The 25462-nt window shown below is 41.9% G+C and overlaps 1 protein-coding gene across 1 annotated transcript in view; it reads right to left on the bottom strand.

Moving 5' to 3' along the window:
* The window catches only part of LOC140070192 (neural-cadherin-like), a 167476-nt gene that overhangs the window by 40253 nt on the left and 101761 nt on the right, over positions 1–25462 (bottom strand). Inside the window, exons 10-15 of the mRNA XM_072116539.1 lie at positions 6159–6301; positions 5703–5875; positions 5461–5629; positions 4161–4331; positions 3896–4068; positions 3027–3194 (exon numbers count right to left, since the gene is read on the bottom strand). Coding sequence (XP_071972640.1) covers positions 3027–3194; positions 3896–4068; positions 4161–4331; positions 5461–5629; positions 5703–5875; positions 6159–6301 — 997 coding nt within the window. The remainder of the gene's footprint in view (positions 1–3026; positions 3195–3895; positions 4069–4160; positions 4332–5460; positions 5630–5702; positions 5876–6158; positions 6302–25462) is intronic.

Raw genomic sequence — 25462 nt, 5'->3', positions numbered from 1 at the left:
AGCCTTTACAGACTTGTCTTTTCTCTTTTTGGTTTAATCTTATCTTCTAGTGTGTTGGCTTTGAGATACTACTTACTGTGTATGAGATCACGCTCCACATTGTTTGGTATTTGAAAAACAAGAACTGTGCACACTACATAATGGCCCACATTTATCAAAAACAGTGTAAACTGCACTAGGTGCAGTTTGCCTGCGTAGAATGCAGGGGGCACCAGATTGATGAACTGATGAATCTGGCGCTCCCTACACTGCTCCTTTTTGGGGCACCTTTAACCCCTTAAGGACGCAGGGTGTACAGAGCTGTGTGAGGGCTTATTTTGTGCATAACAAATTTTACTTTCCCGTGATGTTATTTATTATAACGTGCCTTGTACTGGGAAGCAGGAAAAAAATTTCAAATGTAGAAAAATTTTTAAAAAAACGTATGTACGTCAAGTTCTTTTAGGCTCAGTTTTTATGACTTTCACTCTGCGCTCCAAATAACACCTCTACTTTATTCTTTGGTTTGGTTATACAGGTTTTATTGCGTTTTAATACATTTTCAAAAATTAAACGAATGTGTACGAAAAAGGAAAAAAAAAATTTACCATCTTCTGACGCTAATAACTTTTTCATACTTTGGGGTACAGAGATGTGTGAGGTGTCATTATTTTGTGAAATGAGCACATTGGTACCATTTTGAGGACTGTGCGACATTTTGATCACTTTTCATTACATTTTTTATGTCACGTAAAAAGGTGTAAAAGTCACATTTTGGACATTTGGGTGCCATTTCCCCTTTGGGAGGTCACTGTCGGCAATAATCGGTTTTATATTTTGATAGATCGGGCATTTTGGGACACGGCGATACCTAATGTGTTTGTGATTTTTACTGTTTATTATTTTTTTTTTTATCAGTTCTAGAGAAAGGGGGGTGATTTGAAATTTTAATATTTTATACATTTTTTTGACTTTTTTTTTTTTTGACTATTTCTTAGATCCTCTCGGGTACATTAACCCTAGATGGTCAGATCGTTCCTACCATATACTGCAATACAACTGTATTGCAGTATATGGCATATCTGCACAGTATTCGTTACAATGAGCCACTGGCTCATTGTAACGAGTATACAGAAACCATGCAGCCTCGGCTCTGACGAAGACCCGAGGCTGTCATGGCAACCGATCGCCGGCGGCAAACAAGAGTTTAACACCCGCAATCGGTGCAAGCACCGACTGCCTGTGTTAGCCCTGGGTCTTTGCTGCGATATATCCGTCACAGAGCGTGAAGTGGTTAATAAAGAGCATGCAACACACTGTCAGACACCGCATGATAAATGTGGTGCATGGTACCACTGAGCACCGGAACGCCCCTTTCAGTGCAGAATTTTGTGTCGTGTGAAGAATAGTGCATCCACAACACAAATGTACGCAGACACTTTATAAATACATGTGCAAGCAGTTTACACTGGAAAAAAAACGTTTAAACGTTTAACTCCTTTTGGACTGTCCACTGGTTTATTACCACTTCTACCTTCTCCACTACTTTAGCATGATGTGAAGAGGAGCAGAACTGGTGCTGCCACTGGCTCTATAGACCCGGCAGCCACATGACCTCCGGGTCTAAAGGGCTTAATGAGAGCTATTGGGTCTGATCAGACCCAGTACAGCTCTGACCAACATCAACAGTCACAGGGGGTCATCTCCCCCTGTACCTAGGGCTCTTATAGATGCCCCAGTTACAGGGGAAAACTTGTAAAAGAAAAAAAATGTTAATTAAAATAAAACTGTGAAAATGTCCCCCAGGGATCTTTAATGACCTAAGTAAAACCACACACACACAAAATATATTAATAAATATTTATAAAATAGGGAATTCATTAATATGGTCCATTTTAAGTTAATTTGAAAATTAAAAAAATAAATACTATAAATTACAAAAAAACTCCCTTTTTCCACTTTTAACCCCAAATACAACACAAAAACAGGCTGTATAACAAAAGGATTAATAAATATGGGCCATCTTAGTCTACTGTATGTTCCTACTGAATAGAAAAGCTCTGTGCTCGGTTATCTATATATATAAGTAAATTCTGTCCAACTTATTTCAAAGGAAAGAAAAAATACATAATGCAAAAAAAATGTTGAATGTTACATTAGCCGCTTGAAAGCTAGAGTTGGGAACAACATTTAAGTCATTTGTTATACTCCTGCTGTGTTTCTCATGCATTAAAGTATGCGCTCTCAGAGAGGTGTGAATTCAGTGTCAGATATTGTGCAGTGAACATTCTGATTTATGAGCAAGTAAATAAAATCTCAATTCAAAGCAGACAATTCTGTGTTTAGAACATCGTCTATAAATCCCTCAAACAGCAGGGGTACCCTCAGGTCCTGCATGGTTGCCTGGTCTTCTACTGTTTTTTATTTGCTGTTTGGTAATAAAAAATAACACAGAACAAAAAGTAGGACAAGAATGTATTTCCCATTGTAAATTTTCATTATGAAATATGACTTTAGTTTTCTTTAATCTCTGCCCTTAAATGGCCCAGTTCAGTGTTTGGCCTGGTATATGACAGTGTTTCTTAAAGCCCCATATAAATACAACCAGGCCATTCAATATTATAAAACAAGATAGAGTACCTAATCATTCCCAAAACATCCCAGAATTCTCCATTTGTCCAACCAAAACCCACTGAGAAGATTGTACTAGATTGGTTGTGTAGATTTGTTCTTAAGTTGAGTTTGTATGTAAGTCGGAACTGTATATTTTATAACTTTAGCCCCAGGCAAAAATTTTTTTGCTCTCTAAGACAATAGGATTTTAAAAAATTTTGGTTGTCATTAGAATTGGGGTTAACAATAAAGCTTAATTGCAGACACCTTTGATAACTGTTAGAGCTGATCATTGTAGCCTGGGGCTAAAGTACAGTAAATTACCAACATCTAGGGGGCCGTTTGTAACTAGGTGTCATCTGTAAGTCTGATGTTCTTAAGTCAGGGACTGCCTGTATTTACATTGTAACACAAAGACACAACACATTTCATACCACGACAGGCGTATCTCTCAAAGTATTCTCAGGAATGATAATTTCATATTTATCCCTTTCCCATATTGGTGGCTGATTCTGGGCATCTGTGACTCTAACAGCAACCTCAACCTTCGTGCTCCTGTTTCCACCATCTGTCACAATTACTTCTTGGGTTATCAAGGCTTTCTATTGGAAGAAAGAAAGAAGGAAAGAAAGAAAGAGTGTTACAACAAGTTTGTTGTAGAAACTAATGCCAAGTTTGAGGTTCTGAACCATTAGCACACCTTGTTTGGTCTTTTAGATGAACACTATCTGGAGAATCCTAGAATGTCTCCACTTTGTTTTAGCCTTTATGTTTCTAACATCTGTTAAAACTATAACTCCAGCTGTCCACGTCTAGATGTAGCAATGCTAGCTCATAAGGTAAGTGAACATGACAGGATGATGGGGCCTCCTGACTATACACAAATTACGTACTCTCCAGGCCACCAGCTGTCAGTCCCCTAAACTGGTAGCAATTGCTGCAAGAATAGCGCATCACATCTGTACTGCTTGTTTTCCACATGTGCTTTCATCTGTCATAAGAACTACCGGTCATCTCATGCATCATAGGAAGTTTCAAGAGGGCATTATGAAAGAACAAAGCAGATACAAACCCAAGGCTATTGTAAACATGTCTCTCTGCCCATTGTCATTTCTATACCAAATGACAGAATAAGTTTATGGAGTATTTATGCTTTTTTTAGTACATTTCCTCCCAATAAACAAAAAAAACGATTAAACTCATTTAAGTTTATCAGCCTTCTGCAGGGATTTTAGACTTTTAATCTCTGACCACAATCTATTTTATTTAAGCATGACGAAGGAAATGTATAGTGGCTACATACCCTTGGCAAAAGTTGGCTTACATACAGCCACCCTGTTGCACTGTTTATCTGAAAGACAGGCAGTTTGTCGCTGATTACAGCGTAAGTAAGTGCTGCATTTATGCCGTAATCTTCATCTTGTGCTGCAATACGCAGGAAACTGGTGCCCACGGGTGTGTCTTCCTTCAGGTAATCTAGGAGATAATTACATTAACCCTACCTTTAACAAACTTAGATGGCCAAAGTTGAACTATATAATTTGTCTTCCCTAACAATTTACACTTACATTCATAGCGGTTGTTTTCAAAGCTTGGGTCATTGTCATTCTGGTCCAAGATGGCTACATTTATCTGACAAAGTCCAATAAGAGGGTCAGTGGCCTGGTCAGTGGCTTTTATAGTCAAAGGATATTCCTTTTCTTTCTCACGATCAAAACTCTGCAGCGTAGTTATAACACCTACCAAGAAAAGATGCACGTTCACCCTATTACAGGTTGCCTTCTCAATACATAATACTACATAGTATTCATTGATGCAGGTCCTTAAATGTCCACGCTTAATAGACCACTCCTCCATCAGACGATTTCAGCACAAAGGGCAGCTGCACAATTTAGAGCAACAGCATTATATCAGAATATTCTAAAATGTATTTAGATCCTGAACTATTTTCGACAGTTTATGATGTTAAAGTTCCAAAAATGGCCACTTAAAGCAAACATTAATATGAACATTAAAAGACCCAAATAGGCAGTTTGCTTCTGGTCACATGACCCCTGGGGCAGCAGGACATGGTTCTTTCCATGAAGTCATGTGCCCGGCTGTGGAAGACAAACTTTAATAGGGTTATTATAATATAGGTGACCGTATTGGAGTCAGATACTTACCCTGTTAAAGTTTGCTATATGTAGCCAACCCCTTTAAGGCATATAAATGAGCATGCTTCAATTTGTGCTTTTGTATGTCAATTTTGCAGCTGTAACAAAATTTTGTTAATTGCTCTCTTGATTTTTGTAGTCTGTAGCATGATTATTACTTACCACTACACTTAATTTTAAATTCATTTTAAAGTTATCCAATTTTACATTATGCATTCTAAATTCCCTATACCAATTCCCCACATTTTTATCTAGATCTATACTTTCAGTCATTTTATAGCCTGATCCCGGTACTGGTTCAAGGTCATGTGATGGACAGCTGTGCGTCTGTGTGACATCAAATGACTAGGAACAGATTTTTATCCACTAGAAAAACAAAGAAGCTTCCTATACAATTGCAGCAGGCAGAGATCTAGAAAACCATGCAGAATTGATAAAGGAAATATTTTGGAAAAAACATTTAGGGGAGTATGCCTTATACTTAATGATGTTGTATATAAAACGCAACATATATATATTATATAGGAGTCACCCCCACCTCAGACCCGGCTAGCTGGTTGATCCTGCCAGTAGTATGTACCTCTTTTAAAGAAATGCAGACTATTCTTTACGGTGAAACTGCTAATGGCTCATTAAATCAGTAATATATATATAATTTTTTAAAGAATATATTCCTTTTTATTTTTTTCTTATAATTATACCAATATTATACCTGTGTCTGGATGAATAGCAAAAGCAGGCAGGGAGCCTTCTCTATGCACAATCCCATACTTCACTTGCCCATTCACCCCGGAGTCAGCATCTTTGGCTTCTACTTGAAGTACGAATGTTCCAGGGGGCTGGTTTTCCAGGACAGAGGCATTTTTGCTATATTCTGCACACTGGATTAGACAAAATGTAGTGTTACCTTATATCACATATCCTAAAGCCATCACAGACTAAGATGTCACATACCTGATAAAAAACTGGCTTATTATTATTAATGTCATCCACTCGCACCATGACTGTAGTTGTGCTGGTGAGGCTGTGTGGACCCCCAGAGGAATTATCATCAGTGGCTGTAACGTATAACACATACTCTGTACCATGAACCCTTGGAAGGGGAGTTGAGCCGAGACGGATTAGGCCTGATAAGATAATTATGTTAAATAATTTATGTTACACTGAGTATTCAAAGACTTAACTCTTACCCTGATTAATATGAGCTTGAGACAAGCTCTGATAATAAGGACGATGGTCTCATAATAACAAAAAAAACATGTCCTTGATAGCTGCCGTCCAGCTCTCTATGACACTGATTGATTTTAGGCAGATGACGGTGGGCTCAATCAATAAGTATGTTCAGAAGCTCGGCTCACTCAATCCCTGGCTGCAAACACTGTAGTGTCTGACTTTGGAAGCCATGATTACCTTTCTGAGGATCAATAAGAAAGTTTCCCTCTCCATTTCCTCCTGATATTTCATACGTGACTTGGTCTCCATCGGGATCAAACGCTTGCACTGTGGCAACCAGAGTGTTGGGGTCTGCATCCTCAGACACAAATGTTCGATATCTATAAGAGAGACCATAAAGCATGTAGCATGTCATTATATCACATATCTATATTATTTGTGCTGACAAACTATATATGCTAATTTACACAAACACAAATTGATAATGGATACTAACGTTTATGTCCACATGAATAATGTAGTTAACTGCCTGTAGATAAGGACATTTAAAACAAAATATCTTTATTGGTATTCTATTAAAAAATAAACACACAACGGGAGTAATAGGGCTATCTGTAAAAAGAATAGTCCGACTGCAATACAGGCTGGGTAAGGAAATTCCTGGGGGCCACAGGAGATGCCCAAGGGTGCCGTGTACACAGGACGTGTTATCGCATTATTTGGGTACAGTGTATTGTTCTCCAGCACTCTTATAATATGTGTCAGAAATTTCCATTAAACCCACTAGAAATGCACACCAGTGATCTCTCCATATAGGTTCCTTAGAGAGTTTATTCACTAGTACATGTCATTTGTCATATATCTGCCTAACGCGTTTCCCCACTGATGTACATACAGCGGTTCATCAGAGGTTAATTTTAGACAATGGATGAAAGAGATGAAGCATCAGAATTGCAGAAGTCTACAATCTGATCGGAATTCACCTCCTTTCAATTGGTGTACACTGAATGATGTAGGAGGTCTCCCCTCTATCAGCTGGCAATAAATCAACTGACCGCTGTCCAAATTTTGCTGTGAATCGGACTAGCGTTGCCTCAGATTGACTAATATCTACAGCCAGCTATTGTAGAGGATCACCCTCTAGTGTCACAGAGCTTTCGCCCCTCACTATGCTTATGAAGTTTCAATTCCTAGCTATTAGACAGCAAAGGACGTGCCTCCTATCTTACTGCACACACACACGCCGGCATTGGTAACAGCCGCGTGTGTCGCTAGCATACAAGACTCTTTAAAGCTTAAGCACCGCCCCTAAGGTGTGTGCAAAAAGGGGGCGGAGTCCCCGAGCTGTATGGGCCAATAGAGTCTCTCTGTAGGCTGATGGTTCCGGCGCATCATCGCGCCGGGATCCAATCAGATCGAGAGGGCTTGGCCGAGATATCAGCATCGTATTATGTATCGCCTCCGCCTCCCATAGTACGTTACCGAATTGTGACCATAGTAACTAGGGGTAATAATCGCGGCTGTCAACAAAAAGCGTAAGTTATACTGTTTAAAAGGTGTTTGGACATAGAGAAATTAGCGTCTGGCAAATACCATTACAAGGTTCTATATACATCAGCTATTGAGGGCTTGCCTAATGGTTAGATAATGTTGTGATCGAGAAGTTTTCTGTGAGTTATATCACGGGTGACTTTGACAGATGGGGGAGGGGAAGAAACTACATGTAAGTGACCATTTTACGGTATCACTGCACTTATATGTATACTTATATATATATATGTATATAGACTATGTGTTCATTAAGTCCATTGGGTTGTAAACTTCCCAGATTGAAAATCCACCTGGATTCTCGTTGGGACATTTTTCTCTCAAAGTCCCCACCTCTAGGAGAGGGCTCCACCACTTCAATAATTTGGAACTGTAAGACACTGTGGTCCCCTTGGTGTTCTTGCCAAACATGTCTGGAGACTGTTGTGTCCTCCCTGTTTTTCACATTAATAATATGTTCTCTAAAACGCCTTCTTGCTTGTCTCGTGGTTTGTCCCACGTATTGTATCAGACAAATGCAAGTGATTAAGTAAATCACCCCCACTGTCTTGCAATTAGAGAAATGCTTGATATTAAAGATTTTTCCCGTGCTTGTACTTCTGAATGTCTTTCCGGTTTTGATGTACTTGCATGACTTACATCCACCACAGCTAAAGGTCCCAGTGGGTTTGTCTGACAGCCAGGTTCGTTTCCCAGTCAATGGTATCAGATGACTGTGGACAAGGCTATCCCCGACATTTTGGCCTCTTCTGTAAGTGATGGAAGGATAAGGATCAATAGCCTCGGCAATATCCTTGTCCATTTTTAGGATGTTCCAATTCTCTCGGAGTATCCTTTGTACCTCTAGATGGCAACTGTCATAAGTCCCGATAATCCTCATTTTTCCTTCCTGTATGGCCCTCTTTTTAGGATTTAACAGCTCCTGTCTTTTTTGATTAAGCGCATGCTGGTGAGCCCCCTTCAGGATATCAGGTGGATATCCCTTCTCCAGAAAACGGCTCTGGAGATCTTTGGAGGCCTCCAGGTAATTACCCAATGAAGAGCAGTTTCTGTGAACCCTTAGGTATTGCCCCTTGGGAATGCCTCTCTTAAGGGGTACTGGATGCCAGCTCTGCCATCTCAAAACACTATTTGAGGCTGTAGGCTTTCTGAAAAGTCGTGTCTCCAGGTTCCCTGTGTCCGTAAGTAGGATCCTGATATCCAAAAATGTTATCTCCCTGGAGTTAATTTCAGAGGTGAAGAAGAGGCCCAGCTCATTGATATTTAGGAGGGCCACAAACTCCATGAAGAGATCCACCGATCCAGTCCACAGGATGAGCACATCGTCAATGAACCTCAGCCATAGAGCTATGGCCGAGGTCCATTTCTCAAGCTCCTCCTGGAAGACCACTTCTCTCTCCCACCAGCCCAGGTAGAGGTTTGCGAACGTGGGAGCACAAGGGCTCCCCATCGCAACCCCCCTGAGCTGGTGGAAGAAATTACCCTCAAAAAGGAAATAGTTCCTAGTCAAGACAAAATCCAAAAGGTTCATTAGGAACTCATTATGAGCTCCACATTGTACCCCTCTGGTTTTTAGGAAATCCCTTACAGCATTACAGCCCTTTTGATGGGGGATTGAGCTGTAAAGAGCCTCCACGTCTAGGCTTGCTAGTAGGGTGCCTTGTGGAAGTGTCAGGTCCTCAATCCTTTTTAGGACATCCATGGTATCCCTTACATAGGATGGAAGGGATACTACAAAGGGACGCAGAATAGTATCCAAGTATATACTAGCATTCTGCGTCAGGCTATTAATGCCTGAGACGATGGGTCTCCCCTTCAGGGGAGATGTCCCTTTATGGACCTTGGGAAGGGAATAGAATGTGGCCATCCTGGACTTATAGGGGCACATGAACCTGTGCTCATTAACTGAAATTAGTTTATCCTCTAGGTCTTGATCCAACAGAAATACCAATTCTTTCTTGAATTTCTCGGTCGGATTGGATGGAAGTTTCCTGTAGCACTGTCGGTCACTGAGGATTTTGAGACACATGCCCACATAATGGTCCCTGTCCAGCACGACCACATTCCCCCCCTTGTCCGAGGGTTTGATGATTATTGTGGAATCGTTTTTTAGATTCATTAGTGCCTCATGTTCGTCCCTTGAGAGGTTGTATTTGGGGGTAGTTGATGTAGTCAATCGCTTCAGTTGGTTAGTGACTACTTCCAGGAAAACATCAATGGGGGAACAATCCCCAATAGGGGCTGATTTGACAGACTTTGGCTTTAGATCGGTGAACGGGCCTACACCTGGGGGCCTTTCATTCTCTTCTAAAAGGGTCGTGAGATTGTAAAAGTCTGGCATATCTGTTTCGTCTAGACCCAGTTCCTCACATCTTCTTCTGTCGTTTAGCTTGAAGAATTTCTTCCACTTCAAGCGACGACAAAAGAGGTTCAGGTCCTTCACCCAATCAAATGGGTCAAATCGAGGGACCGGAACAAATGATAATCCTTTTAGCATCACCATCTTTTCATGTGTTGACAAAACTTTTTTGAATAGGTTAATAATCTGCATATCTGAGTTTTGGGGCGGAGGAGGACCTGTAATGTGAGGGGGTCCAGGGACTAGGTCTTTTGTTGGTCTCTTTTGCCTCTTAGAAGATATTCGGTAATCTGTGGGCCCTGGGATAAAAAACCTTCCCTATCAGAGGTGGTACCTGGAGTGTTTTTATTATTACCCCTCCCTCCTCTTCCTCCTCTTGATCCTCTACCTCGAGATGTTTTTGGACTTTTGGATTGTTGTCTCTTTCTTTCTTTTTCCTTGGGATCACGTCCCTGTGATCCCTCAGAATCTGAGAGGTCGTACTCTGAGGACGAATGACCTGCTTCAGTCCCTCCCTGAGATGATCCCAAAAATTCCAAAATTCTGCCCTCTTTGAAATCAAGGGTATCCCTCCGAAATTGAAAATGTTTCCTCTCCTTGATATGCGCTATGAATTTCTCAATCACCTGCTGTAATGTCTGTTCTTTCTTCCCAAAGTCAGTATGGCTGGAGAATTTCTTAATGTTCTCTATCCCCTCATTCAATAGTTTAGTATTCTCAGTAAGGAGACCTTTCTCCTCCTCCAGCAGAAGTCCCATAAATCTAAGAGATGCTTCTATTGATTCTTTTTCCCACTTTACCATGAAAGTAGGTGATCTAATCCTCGATGCTGGAAGTAATCCGATTCTCAGACCTCGTGGTACTATTTTATGCTGTAGATATGTTTCCAAGGTCTGTACTTCCCAAAATGAACGAATCTGATTTTTGTATATCTTGGTTAAATTCCTAAAAGCTGCTGAGATGCTGATGGTTAAACTTTGTGTTGGTAAGTCACCTTCAGAGAACACCTCTTTAACGTCCTCCAACCAACGATCAGTACTTACTTTATTTGCCAAAAAGCCTGCCATACCCTCCTTGACAAACCAATGGTAATAAACAAAAATTGATAATGGATACTAACGTTTATGTCCACATGAATAATGTAGTTAACTGCCTGTAGATAAGGACATTTAAAACAAAATATCTTTATTGGTATTCTATTAAAAAATAAACACACAACGGGAGTAATAGGGCTATCTGTAAAAAGAATAGTCCGACTGCAATACAGGCTGGGTAAGGAAATTCCTGGGGGCCACAGGAGATGCCCAAGGGTGCCGTGTACACAGGACGTGTTATCGCATTATTTGGGTACAGTGTATTGTTCTCCAGCACTCTTATAATATGTGTCAGAAATTTCCATTAAACCCACTAGAAATGCACACCAGTGATCTCTCCATATAGGTTCCTTAGAGAGTTTATTCACTAGTACATGTCATTTGTCATATATCTGCCTAACGCGTTTCCCCACTGATGTACATACAGCGGTTCATCAGAGGTTAATTTTAGACAATGGATGAAAGAGATGAAGCATCAGAATTGCAGAAGTCTACAATCTGATCGGAATTCACCTCCTTTCAATTGGTGTACACTGAATGATGTAGGAGGTCTCCCCTCTATCAGCTGGCAATAAATCAATCAACTGACCGCTGTCCAAATTTTGCTGTGAATCGGACTAGCGTTGCCTCAGATTGACTAATATCTACAGCCAGCTATTGTAGAGGATCACCCTCTAGTGTCACAGAGCTTTCGCCCCTCACTATGCTTATGAAGTTTCAATTCCTAGCTATTAGACAGCAAAGGACGTGCCTCCTATCTTACTGCACACACACACGCCGGCATTGGTAACAGCCGCGTGTGTCGCTAGCATACAAGACTCTTTAAAGCTTAAGCACCGCCCCTAAGGTGTGTGCAAAAAGGGGGCGGAGTCCCCGAGCTGTATGGGCCAATAGAGTCTCTCTGTAGGCTGATGGTTCCGGCGCGTCATCGCGCCGGGATCCAATCAGATCGAGAGGGCTTGGCCGAGATATCAGCATCGTATTATGTATCGCGTCCGCCTCCCATAGTACGTTACCGAATTGTAACCATAGTAACTAGGGGTAATAATCGCGGCTGTCAACAAAAAGCGTAAGTTATACTGTTTAAAAGGTGTTTGGACATAGAGAAATTAGCGTCTGGCAAATACCATTACAAGGTTCTATATACATCAGCTATTGAGGGCTTGCCTAATGGTTAGATAATGTTGTGATCGAGAAGTTTTCTGTGAGTTATATCACGGGTGACTTTGACAGATGGGGGAGGGGAAGAAACTACATGTAAGTGACCATTTTACGGTATCACTGCACTTATATGTATACTTAAAAGGGGAAATCAGGGGAGTCACAGGAAGCAGGAATAGACTATGTGTTCATTAAGTCCATTGGGTTGTAAACTTCCCAGATTGAAAATCCACCTGGATTCTCGTTGGGACATTTTTCTCTCAAAGTCCCCACCTCTAGGAGAGGGCTCCACCACTTCAATAATTTGGAACTGTAAGACACTGTGGTCCCCTTGGTGTTCTTGCCAAACATGTCTGGAGACTGTTGTGTCCTCCCTGTTTTTCACATTAATAATATGTTCTCTAAAACGCCTTCTTGCTTGTCTCGTGGTTTGTCCCACGTATTGTATCAGACAAATGCAAGTGATTAAGTAAATCACCCCCACTGTCTTGCAATTAGAGAAATGCTTGATATTAAAGATTTTTCCCGTGCTTGTACTTCTGAATGTCTTTCCGGTTTTGATGTACTTGCATGACTTACATCCACCACAGCTAAAGGTCCCAGTGGGTTTGTCTGACAGCCAGGTTCATTTCCCAGTCAATGGTATCAGATGACTGTGGACAAGGCTATCCCCGACATTTTGGCCTCTTCTGTAAGTGATGGAAGGATAAGGATCAATAGCCTCGGCAATATCCTTGTCCATTTTTAGGATGTTCCAATTCTCTCGGAGTATCCTTTGTACCTCTAGATGGCAACTGTCATAAGTCCCGATAATCCTCATTTTTCCTTCCTGTATGGCCCTCTTTTTAGGATTTAACAGCTCCTGTCTTTTTTGATTAAGCGCATGCTGGTGAGCCCCCTTCAGGATATCAGGTGGATATCCCTTCTCCAGAAAACGGCTCTGGAGATCTTTGGAGGCCTCCAGGTAATTACCCAATGAAGAGCAGTTTCTGCGAACCCTTAGGTATTGCCCCTTGGGAATGCCTCTCTTAAGGGGTACTGGATGCCAGCTCTGCCATCTCAAAAGACTATTTGAGGCTGTAGGCTTTCTGAAAAGTCGTGTCTCCAGGTTCCCTGTGTCCGTAAGTAGGATCCTGATATCCAAAAATGTTATCTCCCTGGAGTTAATTTCAGAGGTGAAGAAGAGGCCCAGCTCATTGATATTTAGGAGGGCCACAAACTCCATGAAGAGATCCACCGATCCAGTCCACAGGATGAGCACATCGTCAATGAACCTCAGCCATAGAGCTATGGCCGAGGTCCATTTCTCAAGCTCCTCCTGGAAGACCACTTCTCTCTCCCACCAGCCCAGGTAGAGGTTTGCGAACGTGGGAGCACAAGGGCTCCCCATCGCAACCCCCCTGAGCTGGTGGAAGAAATTACCCTCAAAAAGGAAATAGTTCCTAGTCAAGACAAAATCCAAAAGGTTCATTAGGAACTCATTATGAGCTCCACATTGTACCCCTCTGGTTTTTAGGAAATCCCTTACAGCATTACAGCCCTTTTGATGGGGGATTGAGCTGTAAAGAGCCTCCACGTCTAGGCTTGCTAGTAGGGTGCCTTGTGGAAGTGTCAGGTCCTCAATCCTTTTTAGGACATCCATGGTATCCCTTACATAGGATGGAAGGGATACTACAAAGGGACGCAGAATAGTATCCAAGTATATACTAGCATTCTGCGTCAGGCTATTAATGCCTGAGACGATGGGTCTCCCCTTCAGGGGAGATGTCCCTTTATGGACCTTGGGAAGGGAATAGAATGTGGCCATGCTGGACTTATAGGGGCACATGAACCTGTGCTCATTATCGGGACTTATGACAGTTGCCATCTAGAGGTACAAAGGATACTCCGAGAGAATTGGAACATCCTAAAAATGGACAAGGATATTGCCGAGGCTATTGATCCTTATCCTTCCATCACTTACAGAAGAGGCCAAAATGTCGGGGATAGCCTTGTCCACAGTCATCTGATACCATTGACTGGGAAACGAACCTGGCTGTCAGACAAACCCACTGGGACCTTTAGCTGTGGTGGATGTAAGTCATGCAAGTACATCAAAACCGGAAAGACATTCAGAAGTACAAGCACGGGAAAAATCTTTAATATCAAGCATTTCTCTAATTGCAAGACAGTGGGGGTGATTTACTTAATCACTTGCATTTGTCTGATACAATACGTGGGACAAACCACGAGACAAGCAAGAAGGCGTTTTAGAGAACATATTATTAATGTGAAAAACAGGGAGGACACAACAGTCTCCAGACATGTTTGGCAAGAACACCAAGGGGACCACAGTGTCTTACAGTTCCAAATTATTGAAGTGGTGGAGCCCTCTCCTAGAGGTGGGGACTTTGAGAGAAAAATGTCCCAACGAGAATCCAGGTGGATTTTCAATCTGGGAAGTTTACAACCCAATGGACTTAATGAACACATAGTCTATTCCTGCTTCCTGTGACTCCCCTGATTTCCCCTTTTAAGTATACATATAAGTGCAGTGATACCGTAAAATGGTCACTTACATGTAGTTTCTTCCCCTCCCCCATCTGTCAAAGTCACCCGTGATATAACTCACAGAAAACTTCTCGATCACAACATTATCTAACCATTAGGCAAGCCCTCAATAGCTGATGTATATAGAACCTTGTAATGGTATTTGCCAGACGCTAATTTCTCTATGTCCAAACACCTTTTAAACAGTATAACTTACGCTTTTTGTTGACAGCCGCGATTATTACCCCTAGTTACTATGGTTACAATTCGGTAACGTACTATGGGAGGCGTCAGGGAACCATCAGCCTACAGAGAGACTCTATTGGCCCATACAGCTCGGGGACTCCGCCCCCTTTTTGCACACACCTTAGGGGCGGTGCTTAAGCTTTAAAGAGTCTTGTATGCTAGCGACACACGCGGCTGTTACCAATGCCGGCGTGTGTGTGTGCAGTAAGATAGGAGGCACGTCCTTTGCTGTCTAATAGCTAGGAATTGAAACTTCATAAGCATAGTGAGGGGCGAAAGCTCTGTGACACTAGAGGGTGATCCTCTACAATAGCTGGCTGTAGATATTAGTCAATCTGAGGCAACGCTAGTCCGATTCACAGCAAAATTTGGACAGCGGTCAGTTGATTGATTTATTGCCAGCTGATAGAGGGGAGACCTCCTACATCATTCAGTGTACACCAATTGAAAGGAGGTGAATTCCGATCAGATTGTAGACTTCTGCAATTCTGATGCTTCATCTCTTTCATCCATTGTCTAAAATTAACCTCTGATGAACCGCTGTATGTACATCAGTGGGGAAACGCGTTAGGCAGATATATGACAAATGACATGTACTAGTGAATAAACTCTCTAAGGAACCTATATGGAGAGATCACTGGTGTGCATTTCTAGTGGGTTTAATGGAAATTTCTGACACATATTATAAGAGTGCTGGAGAACAATACACTGTACCCAAATAATGCGATAACACGTCCTGTGTACACGGCACCCTTGGGCATCTCCTGTGGCCCCCAGGAATTTCCTTACCCAGCCTGTATTGCAGTCGGACTATTCTTTTTACAGATAGCCCTATTACTCCCGTTGTGTGTTTATTTTTTAATAGAATACCAATAAAGATATTTTGTTTTAAATGTCCTTATCTACAGGCAGTTAACTAATTTACACAAACACATCAATAATGTAAGCTGCATTTGCTCTTATGTGACACATTTAATAGATTATGTTAGACAAAAAGGTTATTTTGACTTCTCACGTTATAAAATAGAGTACAGATGGCGGCTGTCATTATGAGGCAGGATAAGATATTGGTATATGTACACATTTCTGTGTTCAAAAGTGCTAAGGAATATCTGTACAGGTAAAACACTGAAGTTACTTGCATCATGTAAGTTGACAGCTGAATCCTTCCGTTATACCACCTGCTGTTGGGAATCTGTTGTAGTTGTCGGCAGCACTTGCGCTTCTTTTGTATCCTCTCCATTACATTGTATTTCTATAATTTATCTGAGCTTGTTTTTTCAAGTTGTCAATTGTGTTTCAATACATTCTAATACAATCAAGGACCATTCTTCTTTAAGAATTTTCCATTCTCTATTCTACTCTCTTTATAGGGATTTGCTAGGATTTGAACCTCTACATTGTTCAAGAAACAGTGCCACTAATCTCTCTATTGGCTGTGTGTGGTATTGCAATTCAATATCATACCCTACATGATCTGTGCACAGTTGAAGTGATGTTTTATAGTAGAAAGCAGTCAACATACTGAAGCCTTGACAAATACATGGCAGCATAGGGCTAGTTTTTTGATAGTGATAACCATTTCCCATGATAGGGTAATGCTCTTTGGGTGGTCATATATTTTACAATAGTTCTCATCCTTTTTTGGTTGTACTGTGGATAATTACACGGATTAATAATGTAAGATCACTATGAAATATATGTGCTATCTGTGCAACACATGGACAAGCTAAGAAATCAAAGGAACCGGTAATATAAATTGGCATTGATAACTGTTTTGTCTAAAACTTACATTTTCCAATACAATAACATGTAAGCTAGCCTTACATTCCTAAAAATGATAAAATTCTAAAACGTTTAAAGGTAGCATTTAAATTGAAAATTATGTTGGTTGGACGAATCCAATAATAAAAAAATAATTGTCATGTAAAGTATGTGCAAATCCAGCAGTGAATATATTTTATAGTCTTGAAATACACAAAAAAAACCCTTTCCATCAAGTCTCAAGAAATTATTTCCCTTTTTTCATGTCACGTTTCATGTCTGTTTGAATAAAAAAACGGACTCCAGTTTCTCCTTGAATATTACAGTTGATGAATATAAAAACATATTGTAAAAAAAAAAAGAATTAAACTGCAAATGACAAGAAAGCCTGTAGGAATCAAGAACTTTACCAACGGTCATGGTAAGTAGACGTCCGCTCTGTCTGCGCCATACCGCTGCAAATCGAAAGAGACGGGGAAATATATATATATTTATTTGTGAGAGTCTCATTTAATGCTCTAGATTAGGGGATGGGAACACTGTGATTTTGTTCAGCCACTCAACAATAAATTACAGCCCTGAGGCCACTGTCTTAGCCTAGAGTCTAACGAGCAAATCGATTCCAGCTCTGACAGTTTTAAAGCCGTAAAACGAAGAAGAACAGAGAGATGGGAGGTTTGAACATTACACGGAAAGGTCTCTGAAGACGCAGAAGGATTTTAAGAAAAAATAGGCCACCATCGTATCTATAGCAAACAGTGTACTGTTCTGCTGACAGAAAGCTGCAGGGGTGATGGGAAGGGGGGCTGTGGAATGAAAAATACAGAAATCTGTGTGTTAATCGAGGGGAAAAATAAGAACTTAAAGGCACAAAACTTGAGATCTTCAGCTATTCAAAGCTATGCAGAACAGGGTAGTGTTCATTAAAGAGACAAGAAAATCAGTATAGAAAAGTTACTGGTGTAATGGTTATAATAACCCAATAAAAACTGAGGGATTAACAAGTTATTATACATCATGGGTCAAAGGAGATTTAAAAAGTGCTTAAAGGAAATCTACCATCAAAATGAAACATGATAGACCAGGGATACTTACTCTTGGATCCAAGTACTGTGACTGTGGTTATTTTTATCGTGCTAGTGACTCAGAAGGGCTCAGAGGGGCATTACTAGAGCCCCTACCAGCTGTAGCTTCACAGGCTTTAAACCGTCTACCCCTGTTCCCTGGAACTTCCCCCTCTCTATGTCTGCTGTAATCATACATGGAGCGAGGGGGAAGTGCTCCTGCACAGTTAAATGCTTAGTATTGACACATGGTAAAAAACCTCTGGGTTTCTAAGGTAGTTAAAACATCCTTGTGTACAGTCATGGCCAAAAGTTTTGAGAATGATACAAATGTTAATTTTTACAAAGTCTACTGCATCAGGGTTTATAATGACAATTTGCATATACTCCAGGATGTTATAAAGAGTGATCAGCTTAACAGCAATTAATTGCAGTCAATATTTGCCTAGAAAATGATCTTTTTCCCCCAAAACACATTTCAACTTCATTGCAGGCCTGCATTAAAATGACTACCCAACATCGTTTCAGTGATTGCTCCAGTAACACAGGTGTGGGTGTTGATGAGGACAGGGCTGAATATCAGTCTGTCATGATTAAGTAAGACAAGTAATCACAGAACTGGACACTTTAAAAGGAGACTGGTGCTTGGCATCATTGTTTCTCTTCTGTTAACCATGGTTATCTCTAAAGAAACACGTGCTGTCATCATTGCACTGCATAAACCTGGCCTAACAGGGAAGAGTATCACAGCTAGAAAGATTGCACCTAGTCAACAATCTTTCACATCATCAAGAAAATTCAAGGAGAGAGGTTCCATTGTTGCCAAAAAGGCTCCAGGGCGCCCAAGAAGGACCAGCAAGCACATGACTGTCTCTTAAAAGTGTTTCAGCTTCGCGATCGGGCTACCAGCAGTGCAGAGCTTGGAGCTGTGAGGCGGAGACTCTTGGAGCAGGGCCTGGTGTCAAGGAGAGCACCAAAGAAGCCACTTCTCTCCAGAAAAATATCAGGGACAGACTGATATTATGCAAAAGGTACAGGGAGTGCACTGCTGATGACTGGAGTAAAGTGATTTTCCCTGATGAATCCCCTTTCCGATTGTTTGAAACATCTGGAAAACAGCTTGTTCGGAGAAGTCAAGGTGAGCGATACCACCAGTCTTGACTCATGTGTGGGGTTGCTTCTCAGCCAAGGGAATCGGCTCTCTCACAGTCTTGCCTAAAAACACATCCATGAATAAAGAATGGCACCAGAATGTCCTCCAATAGCAACTTCTCCCAACCGTCCAAAAGCAGTTTGGTGATAAACAATGCCTTTTCCAGCATGGTGGAGCATCTTGCCATAAAGCAAAGGTGATAACTAAATGGTTCAGGGAACAAAACATAGAGATTTTGGGTCCATGGCCTGGAAACTCCCCAGATCTTAATCCCATTGAGAACTTGTGGTCAATCATCAAGAGATGGGTGGACAAACAAAAACCAACAAATTGTGACAAAATGCAAGCACTGATTGTGCAACAATGGACTGCTATCAGTCAGGATTTGGTCCAGAAGTTGAATGAGAGCTGCCAGGGAGAATTGCAGAGGTCCTGAAGAAGAAGGGTCAACACGGCAAATATTGACTTGCTGCATTAACTCATTCTGTCAATAAAAGCTTTTGTTACTCATTATATGATTTCTCTTGTATTTCTTTATGTGATAAAAATATCTGACAAACACACAGAAAAACCAGAGGGCAACAGATCATGTGAAAATATAATATTTGTGTCATTCTCAAAACTTTTGGCCATGACGGTAGTCAACTTATACATTATATATGTTTTATATGCATTCCAGCAAGGTTAACTTGGAACAAACTCCCCATTCTTTAATAGGGTTTTTTTTTGGATGAACCCTGTGATCCCCTGATGAGCCCCTTACGATGAAACAATCCTGGTTGGGATTTGGGATTCATACCCCATTCAGGACATGCATCTTATAACACAGGAGCCACAACATAAACCCTACCTGTGACACTTCTGTGACACTATAAGGACTAATACCTGACTACACCTGATAAATAGGTCTATAATAGGGCCAGCTATTGCAGGGTCAGGTTTCAGTCGATCCTGTGGTTGAATAGGACCACAGTCCCGAAGGTAGGCCATTAGGGTGTGCTGCTCCGGTTTTATAGGAAAATTCCTTGTGACCATAGAGTCAACAAGACCCTAGTCTATCATTCTACCCTCTCTTTATACATACTCTGTACTCCCTACGGATCATCTATCTACCTCACTGATACTAAGAAACTGACCTTTCACTGATTTTGGGGTGGCATTACCCCTGGCATTGTTTCACAAGGAGTTTCATCAGATGCTACACTTGTGAGTTCTGAGGCTTATGCAACCACGGAGGTGAGCCCCTTTTACATTGTGTATCTTAACATATGAGGACACCCCGAGCTGACTCTCACACTACTTCTCTACTCTATTCATTTTTAGACTGGTCACCAATGCCGAGGAATTGAATACATCAAGTAAAAGACGCACTCCATCGCACTCTTCATTGTAAATAGTTGTAAATAAACAAGTACAAGTCCCTGAGAAACCCCACCTTAAATTTTTGTATACTGGCACAGTAGAGGAAAAGGTTCTCCTGACGTCTCCTCGAACGTTCCTGAGAAGACAGGTGAACTCTGCCCACCTGCATAGGTTCCTCTGGAGCTGTCATGGCAGGGGACTGAAGCAGCCTTTGGAAGGCAGGAGCCAAGCGAGGCAAACGTCAAGCCCGGAGTTGCGGTTATTTAAGATGCTTCTCCTCAGAGCGTTCCAAAAACCAGATATCTATCCGAGAGGCCAGAGAGATGAGACCACTCAGAGTAGATGGCAGGTCTCGCCCTGACAACGGGTCTTTAACTTGTTTACAGAGTCCTTTATTAAAGGTTGCAATCAGGGCTGCTTCCTTCCATGCTAGCGCAGAGGACAGAGTACGGAACTGAACCGCATTGTCACCAACAGATGAGTCCCCCTTATGCAGGTTCAGTAGTGCAGTCTCGGTTGAAGACTCCCATGAAGGTTCCTCAAAGACAGATCGGAACTCAGAGAAGGAAGAGGTGATGTCTGCTGTAACTGGGTCTTTTCTGTCCCAGAGGGGAATAGCCCATACCACGGCCTTCCCGGAAAGGAGGCTGATGATAAATGCCACCTTAAACCATTCCAAGGTGTGCAGGGAGCACTGGGTGTTAAAGCCACTGCACAGCTTGGGGTCTCCATCCTAATTTTACGGCATAGAAAGTCTCAACCTGGGTTCCGCGTCAGGCAAGTCAACTGGAGTAGCGGAAGAAATCGCAGGAACCTGGTGCTGTTGCTAAGTAGCCATCATCTGCTGTAGCATCACGGTCACTTATCCAAGCTGTTGACCTAGTGTGGAAATCTGCTGGGATTGCTGGACCACAACGGTGGTAGGATCAGCCAATTCAGGAAGCGGAACCCTGGGGGTTCCATGGCCGGATCTTACTGTCAGGCTCCAGGTAGTGGACCCACTGGACCAACGTGGACGGTTACGTAAGCTGAGACCTGAGTCTAAGTGGCACCTGTGGGTTGGACTTGCTGCGGCTTGGTACCACCAGGTCATTCCACAGGTGCGACTTTGTTCGTGGTGGCAGCCAAGGCAAGGTACAGAAACGAAAGGCAGGTTCGTGGTCGGGGACAGGCAGGAGGTCAGGACAGGTGGCACGGAATCAACGTCAGAGGCTAAGCATAAGGCCAGGGCTGGCAGCGGAGGAGCGTAAACAGGAACAGGTCTGGGGTCACAACGGGAAATCCATACCCGAGCACAGGGCAATAATATTAGCTTTCTCAAAGGCATACAGCACAAAGATCTGGCAGGGAATACTGGGAGAGGCTGGCTTTGAACAAGTTCCTAGAAATGGCCAGCACCAATTAGCGGTGTGCTGGCCCTTTAAATCTTCGTGAGCCAGCGCACGCACGCCCCAGGTGTCGGGGAGGCGCACGAACAGCTGAGGGAGCTGGAATAGGAACAGGCACAGATGAGTGGCACGGGCGCTGCGCTGGAGGGGCACGGGTGAGCCCACGACCCGTGATATGGGTCTCAGAAAGTTATAGATTTCTGAAGGTGGGGAGTGAAAAATGAAAATTCAAAAACAAAAAAAGCCTGGTCGTTAAAAGGGTTAATAAGGCAGGTTGGGTTGCTTGGCCTCCTGAGACTGTAGGCCCCAAAGTAGCTGCTATGGCTGCTAGTCCTGTAGATATACCCATGATTTTATCTGAAGAAGGTGAATCAGCAGTATATGTTGTTCCACTACAGTGTTGACAATATTAATAAGCTATGTTATATTATTTATATATTGTTTATCATATTACTATTGTTATGGCAGTTTTATGTTATAAAACAAATAGAATGTGAGGTAAAGAGTATCTATACTGAAAAAGGTTAACACATCTAATAAAGATTACATAATATAGAAGAAAAAAGCAGATGTGTATGGAAGCAAAAAATCTTTATTAGGGAAATGGACAAAGGTTAAAAACAATTAAAAAAAAACCTTTATACCAATAGATAAAGTTAGAGTGTAGGACAGGTCAGAAAGACTGCAACCCAATGCAGTAAGTACAAATGTAATACAAATGGTTACATTACCGTATAAAAGAGATTGACCAGGGGAGAGAAAATGGCCCCACGCGTATCGCCCGTCTCGCGGGCTTAGTCAGGGGATGTCAGTTTTATGTTATATTTTATATTCTTACTAAAAGAACTAAATCATAAAACTCCATTTGTACAAAGGTGACTTTGTAAGCAAAACAGAAAATGCATTTTTGAAGTACAGTAGAATACGGAGTGTTACCTAGTATAAGAATAGAATAAGTTATGTATGTAAAAAACTATAAAACCTTTAGTGCAAATAAATTTTTCTTAAACAAAAAAAGTCAACATCCCAGTCGATTTATTTTTATAGCCTGCTTCTTATATACTGCACATTCCTTGGATTATTTTTTTTCGTCTTTCGCCCATGATATAAACCCATCATTACACTATGGAACTTTTTTTTTAACTTACATTTTCTTTAGAGATTCTCTTTCAGATTTCTATATTTTTAGACTCTAGTCTCCATCTATTCAATATTTTGCAGGCCAAGTGTTTGAAAGAGGCAGTGAGTTTGATCAATACTTTACAGCAGAAGTGAAGAATGAAAATACCATAATCAATACCTGAACAGGCCAATTATTCCTCCACTTATTCTGTGCAATTGTGATTTATAGAGCATCTCAAGAAAAACACATTTCTGCATGAACATAATCAGCAGTCAGATACTAAGCAAGAGGATAGCCTACAGAAAAACCTCTGCTATAGGTTACTTTTCAGTTGTGTGATCATACCACTAAAATGATCAGCAATCAGTATCCCCTTATTATAGTTCACCGAGGACTCTTCACACAACCCAAATGGACAGATCATTATAGTAATGTATACTTAGTTACAAGCACTTTTTATTTTTTTCTGCGTCCTAGTCTCTCCCATGCACTACACCATGGAGAGGAGGTACCATAGTCACATTATAAATCGCAATTTGCAATTTTCTCACTGCTTTTACACTAAAAAACCGGTGTATAAACGCTGATAAATCTCCCCCATAGAATCCCTTTTTATGTGTTAACAAAGAACAGATGACCAATGGAAGACGTACAGACCAGACATGGTACAAAACATGGATGAATAGCAGATTGTTTTTAAAGTCCTTAAAAAAAGTTCTTGCAAAGGTGCTCATAGTACAAAAAACCCATTGTATACACTTGTGTTTTGATTTTAAATCGCTTTTAAATATTTTTATTCATAGTATACATATGCAGTATACAGTATTCATTATAAGATGATAATATATGAGTATAAAAGGTGTTTAAAAGTGAGGAGTGCTGGTCCAACGTTTTCCATCTGAACATGCATCTAGTACTATGAGAGTCTCACCACTCCTTTATAGGACTTGTACGCCAAGGAGGTGAGCTGAGCACTTACTTACATAAGCAGCACTGGAAAGTTCATAACGGAGGAATATATATTTCAATTATGAATATTTATGTTCATTATTTAGTTAATTGGTATCGGGACATCTGGTACAGAAAGTGCCAGTTTCTGGCAGTGACATCACAGACCAGACCCGGCACTAACACCTGGGATCGGAAAATCTTCGATCCTGGGTGTTTAACCCCTTACACACCGCGGTCAAGCATTTAAGTTTGTCCCCCGTGGATCAGACCCCCCCCTGGTGAGCTTACTGGGGATCCGATCCCTCCTGCCACAGCCCCAGGGTCCGGTGTGCCCCGAGGCTGCTGGCTACTCTCTGCGCTGTGTTCCACCTCCTACTTACACTCTACACTGTAATTCATGTGTATTAATTAATTAATTAAATAAAATAAAAGTCACCTAATCAGCCCAATTACTTATAAAAACCAAATTAAGTATATAAAACCCTATCACTGCCTCTGTATCAATCTGTACAATAAATCTAAAACAATATTGAACCCGCTCGGTGAACAACGTAAAAAAAAACATGAAAAACTTCACGTAATTTTTAATGAAATACCCTCACAAAAATGTTCTAAGAAGTGATCAAAAAATGTTATATGCCCTTATATGATACGACTGAAAAGAACAACTCTTTTCGCAAAAAATAAGCCCTCAACTAGACCTGTCAACAGAAAAATACAAGCTCCCATATATACTCGTGTATAAGCCGAGTTTTTCAGCACAAAAAATGTGCTGAAAAACGTCCCCTCGGCTTATACACGAGTCAATACAGCAGTCAGTCAATAAAAATTACTTTAAAAAAAACAAAAAACTTATATACTCACCCTCCGGTGGCCCCGATGCGCAGCGCTGCTCCCCCGATGTCCGCGAGGCTCATCTTCAGGCTTCTGTGCCCGTCTTCTTTCTTCTGCTCGGCACCGCCATTGTTTTTCTCCCGGGCGGCGCCTAGCATGACGTCAGCAGCGGCGCGTCATACTAGGCGCCGGCCCGGGAGAGAGCAATGGCGGCGCCCCGCAGAAGAAGGAAGACGGGCACAGAAGCCTGAAGACGAGCCGCGCGGACATCGGGGGAGCAGCGCTGCGCATCGGGGCCACCGGAGGGTGAGTATATAAGTTTATTTATTTTTTTTTATGCTGGGGTGGCTTTGTACTAAACGGGGCAGGCTGTATACTACTGGGGGCAGGCTGGGCTGGGCTGTATACTACACTGGGAAGGCTGGGGTGCTGTATACTACTGGGGGCAAGCTGTATACTACTGCAGGCAGGCTGTATACTACTGGGGGCAAGCTATATACTACTGGGGGCAAGCTATATACTACTGGGGGCAAGCTGTATACTACTGGGGGCAGGCTGAGGTGGCTGTATACTACTGGGGACTGGGTGTATACTACTGGGGGCAAGCTGTATACTACATGGGGCTGGCTGTATACTACATGGGGCAGGCTGGCTGTATACTACTGGGGGCAGGCTGTATACTACTGGGGGCAGGCTGTATACTACTGGGGCAAGCTGGGCTGGCTGTATACTACTGGGGGCAAGATGGGCTGGCTGTATACTACTGGGGGCAAGATGGGCTGGCTGTATACTACTGGGGGCAAGCTGGGCTGGGCTGTATACTACTGGGGGCAAGCTGGGCTGGGCTGTATACTACTGGGGGCAAGATGGGCTGGCTGTATACTACTGGGGGCAAGATGGGCTGGGCTGTATACTACTGGGGGCAGGCTGTATACTATAGGGGGCTGGTTGGCTATATACTGGGG

The sequence above is a fragment of the Engystomops pustulosus genome, chromosome 7 (assembly GCF_040894005.1).
Source record: "Engystomops pustulosus chromosome 7, aEngPut4.maternal, whole genome shotgun sequence".
Lineage (NCBI taxonomy): Eukaryota > Metazoa > Chordata > Amphibia > Anura > Leptodactylidae > Engystomops > Engystomops pustulosus.
The sequence above is the reverse complement of the archived record's forward strand: the minus strand, read 5'-3'. Positions and strand labels throughout refer to the sequence as shown.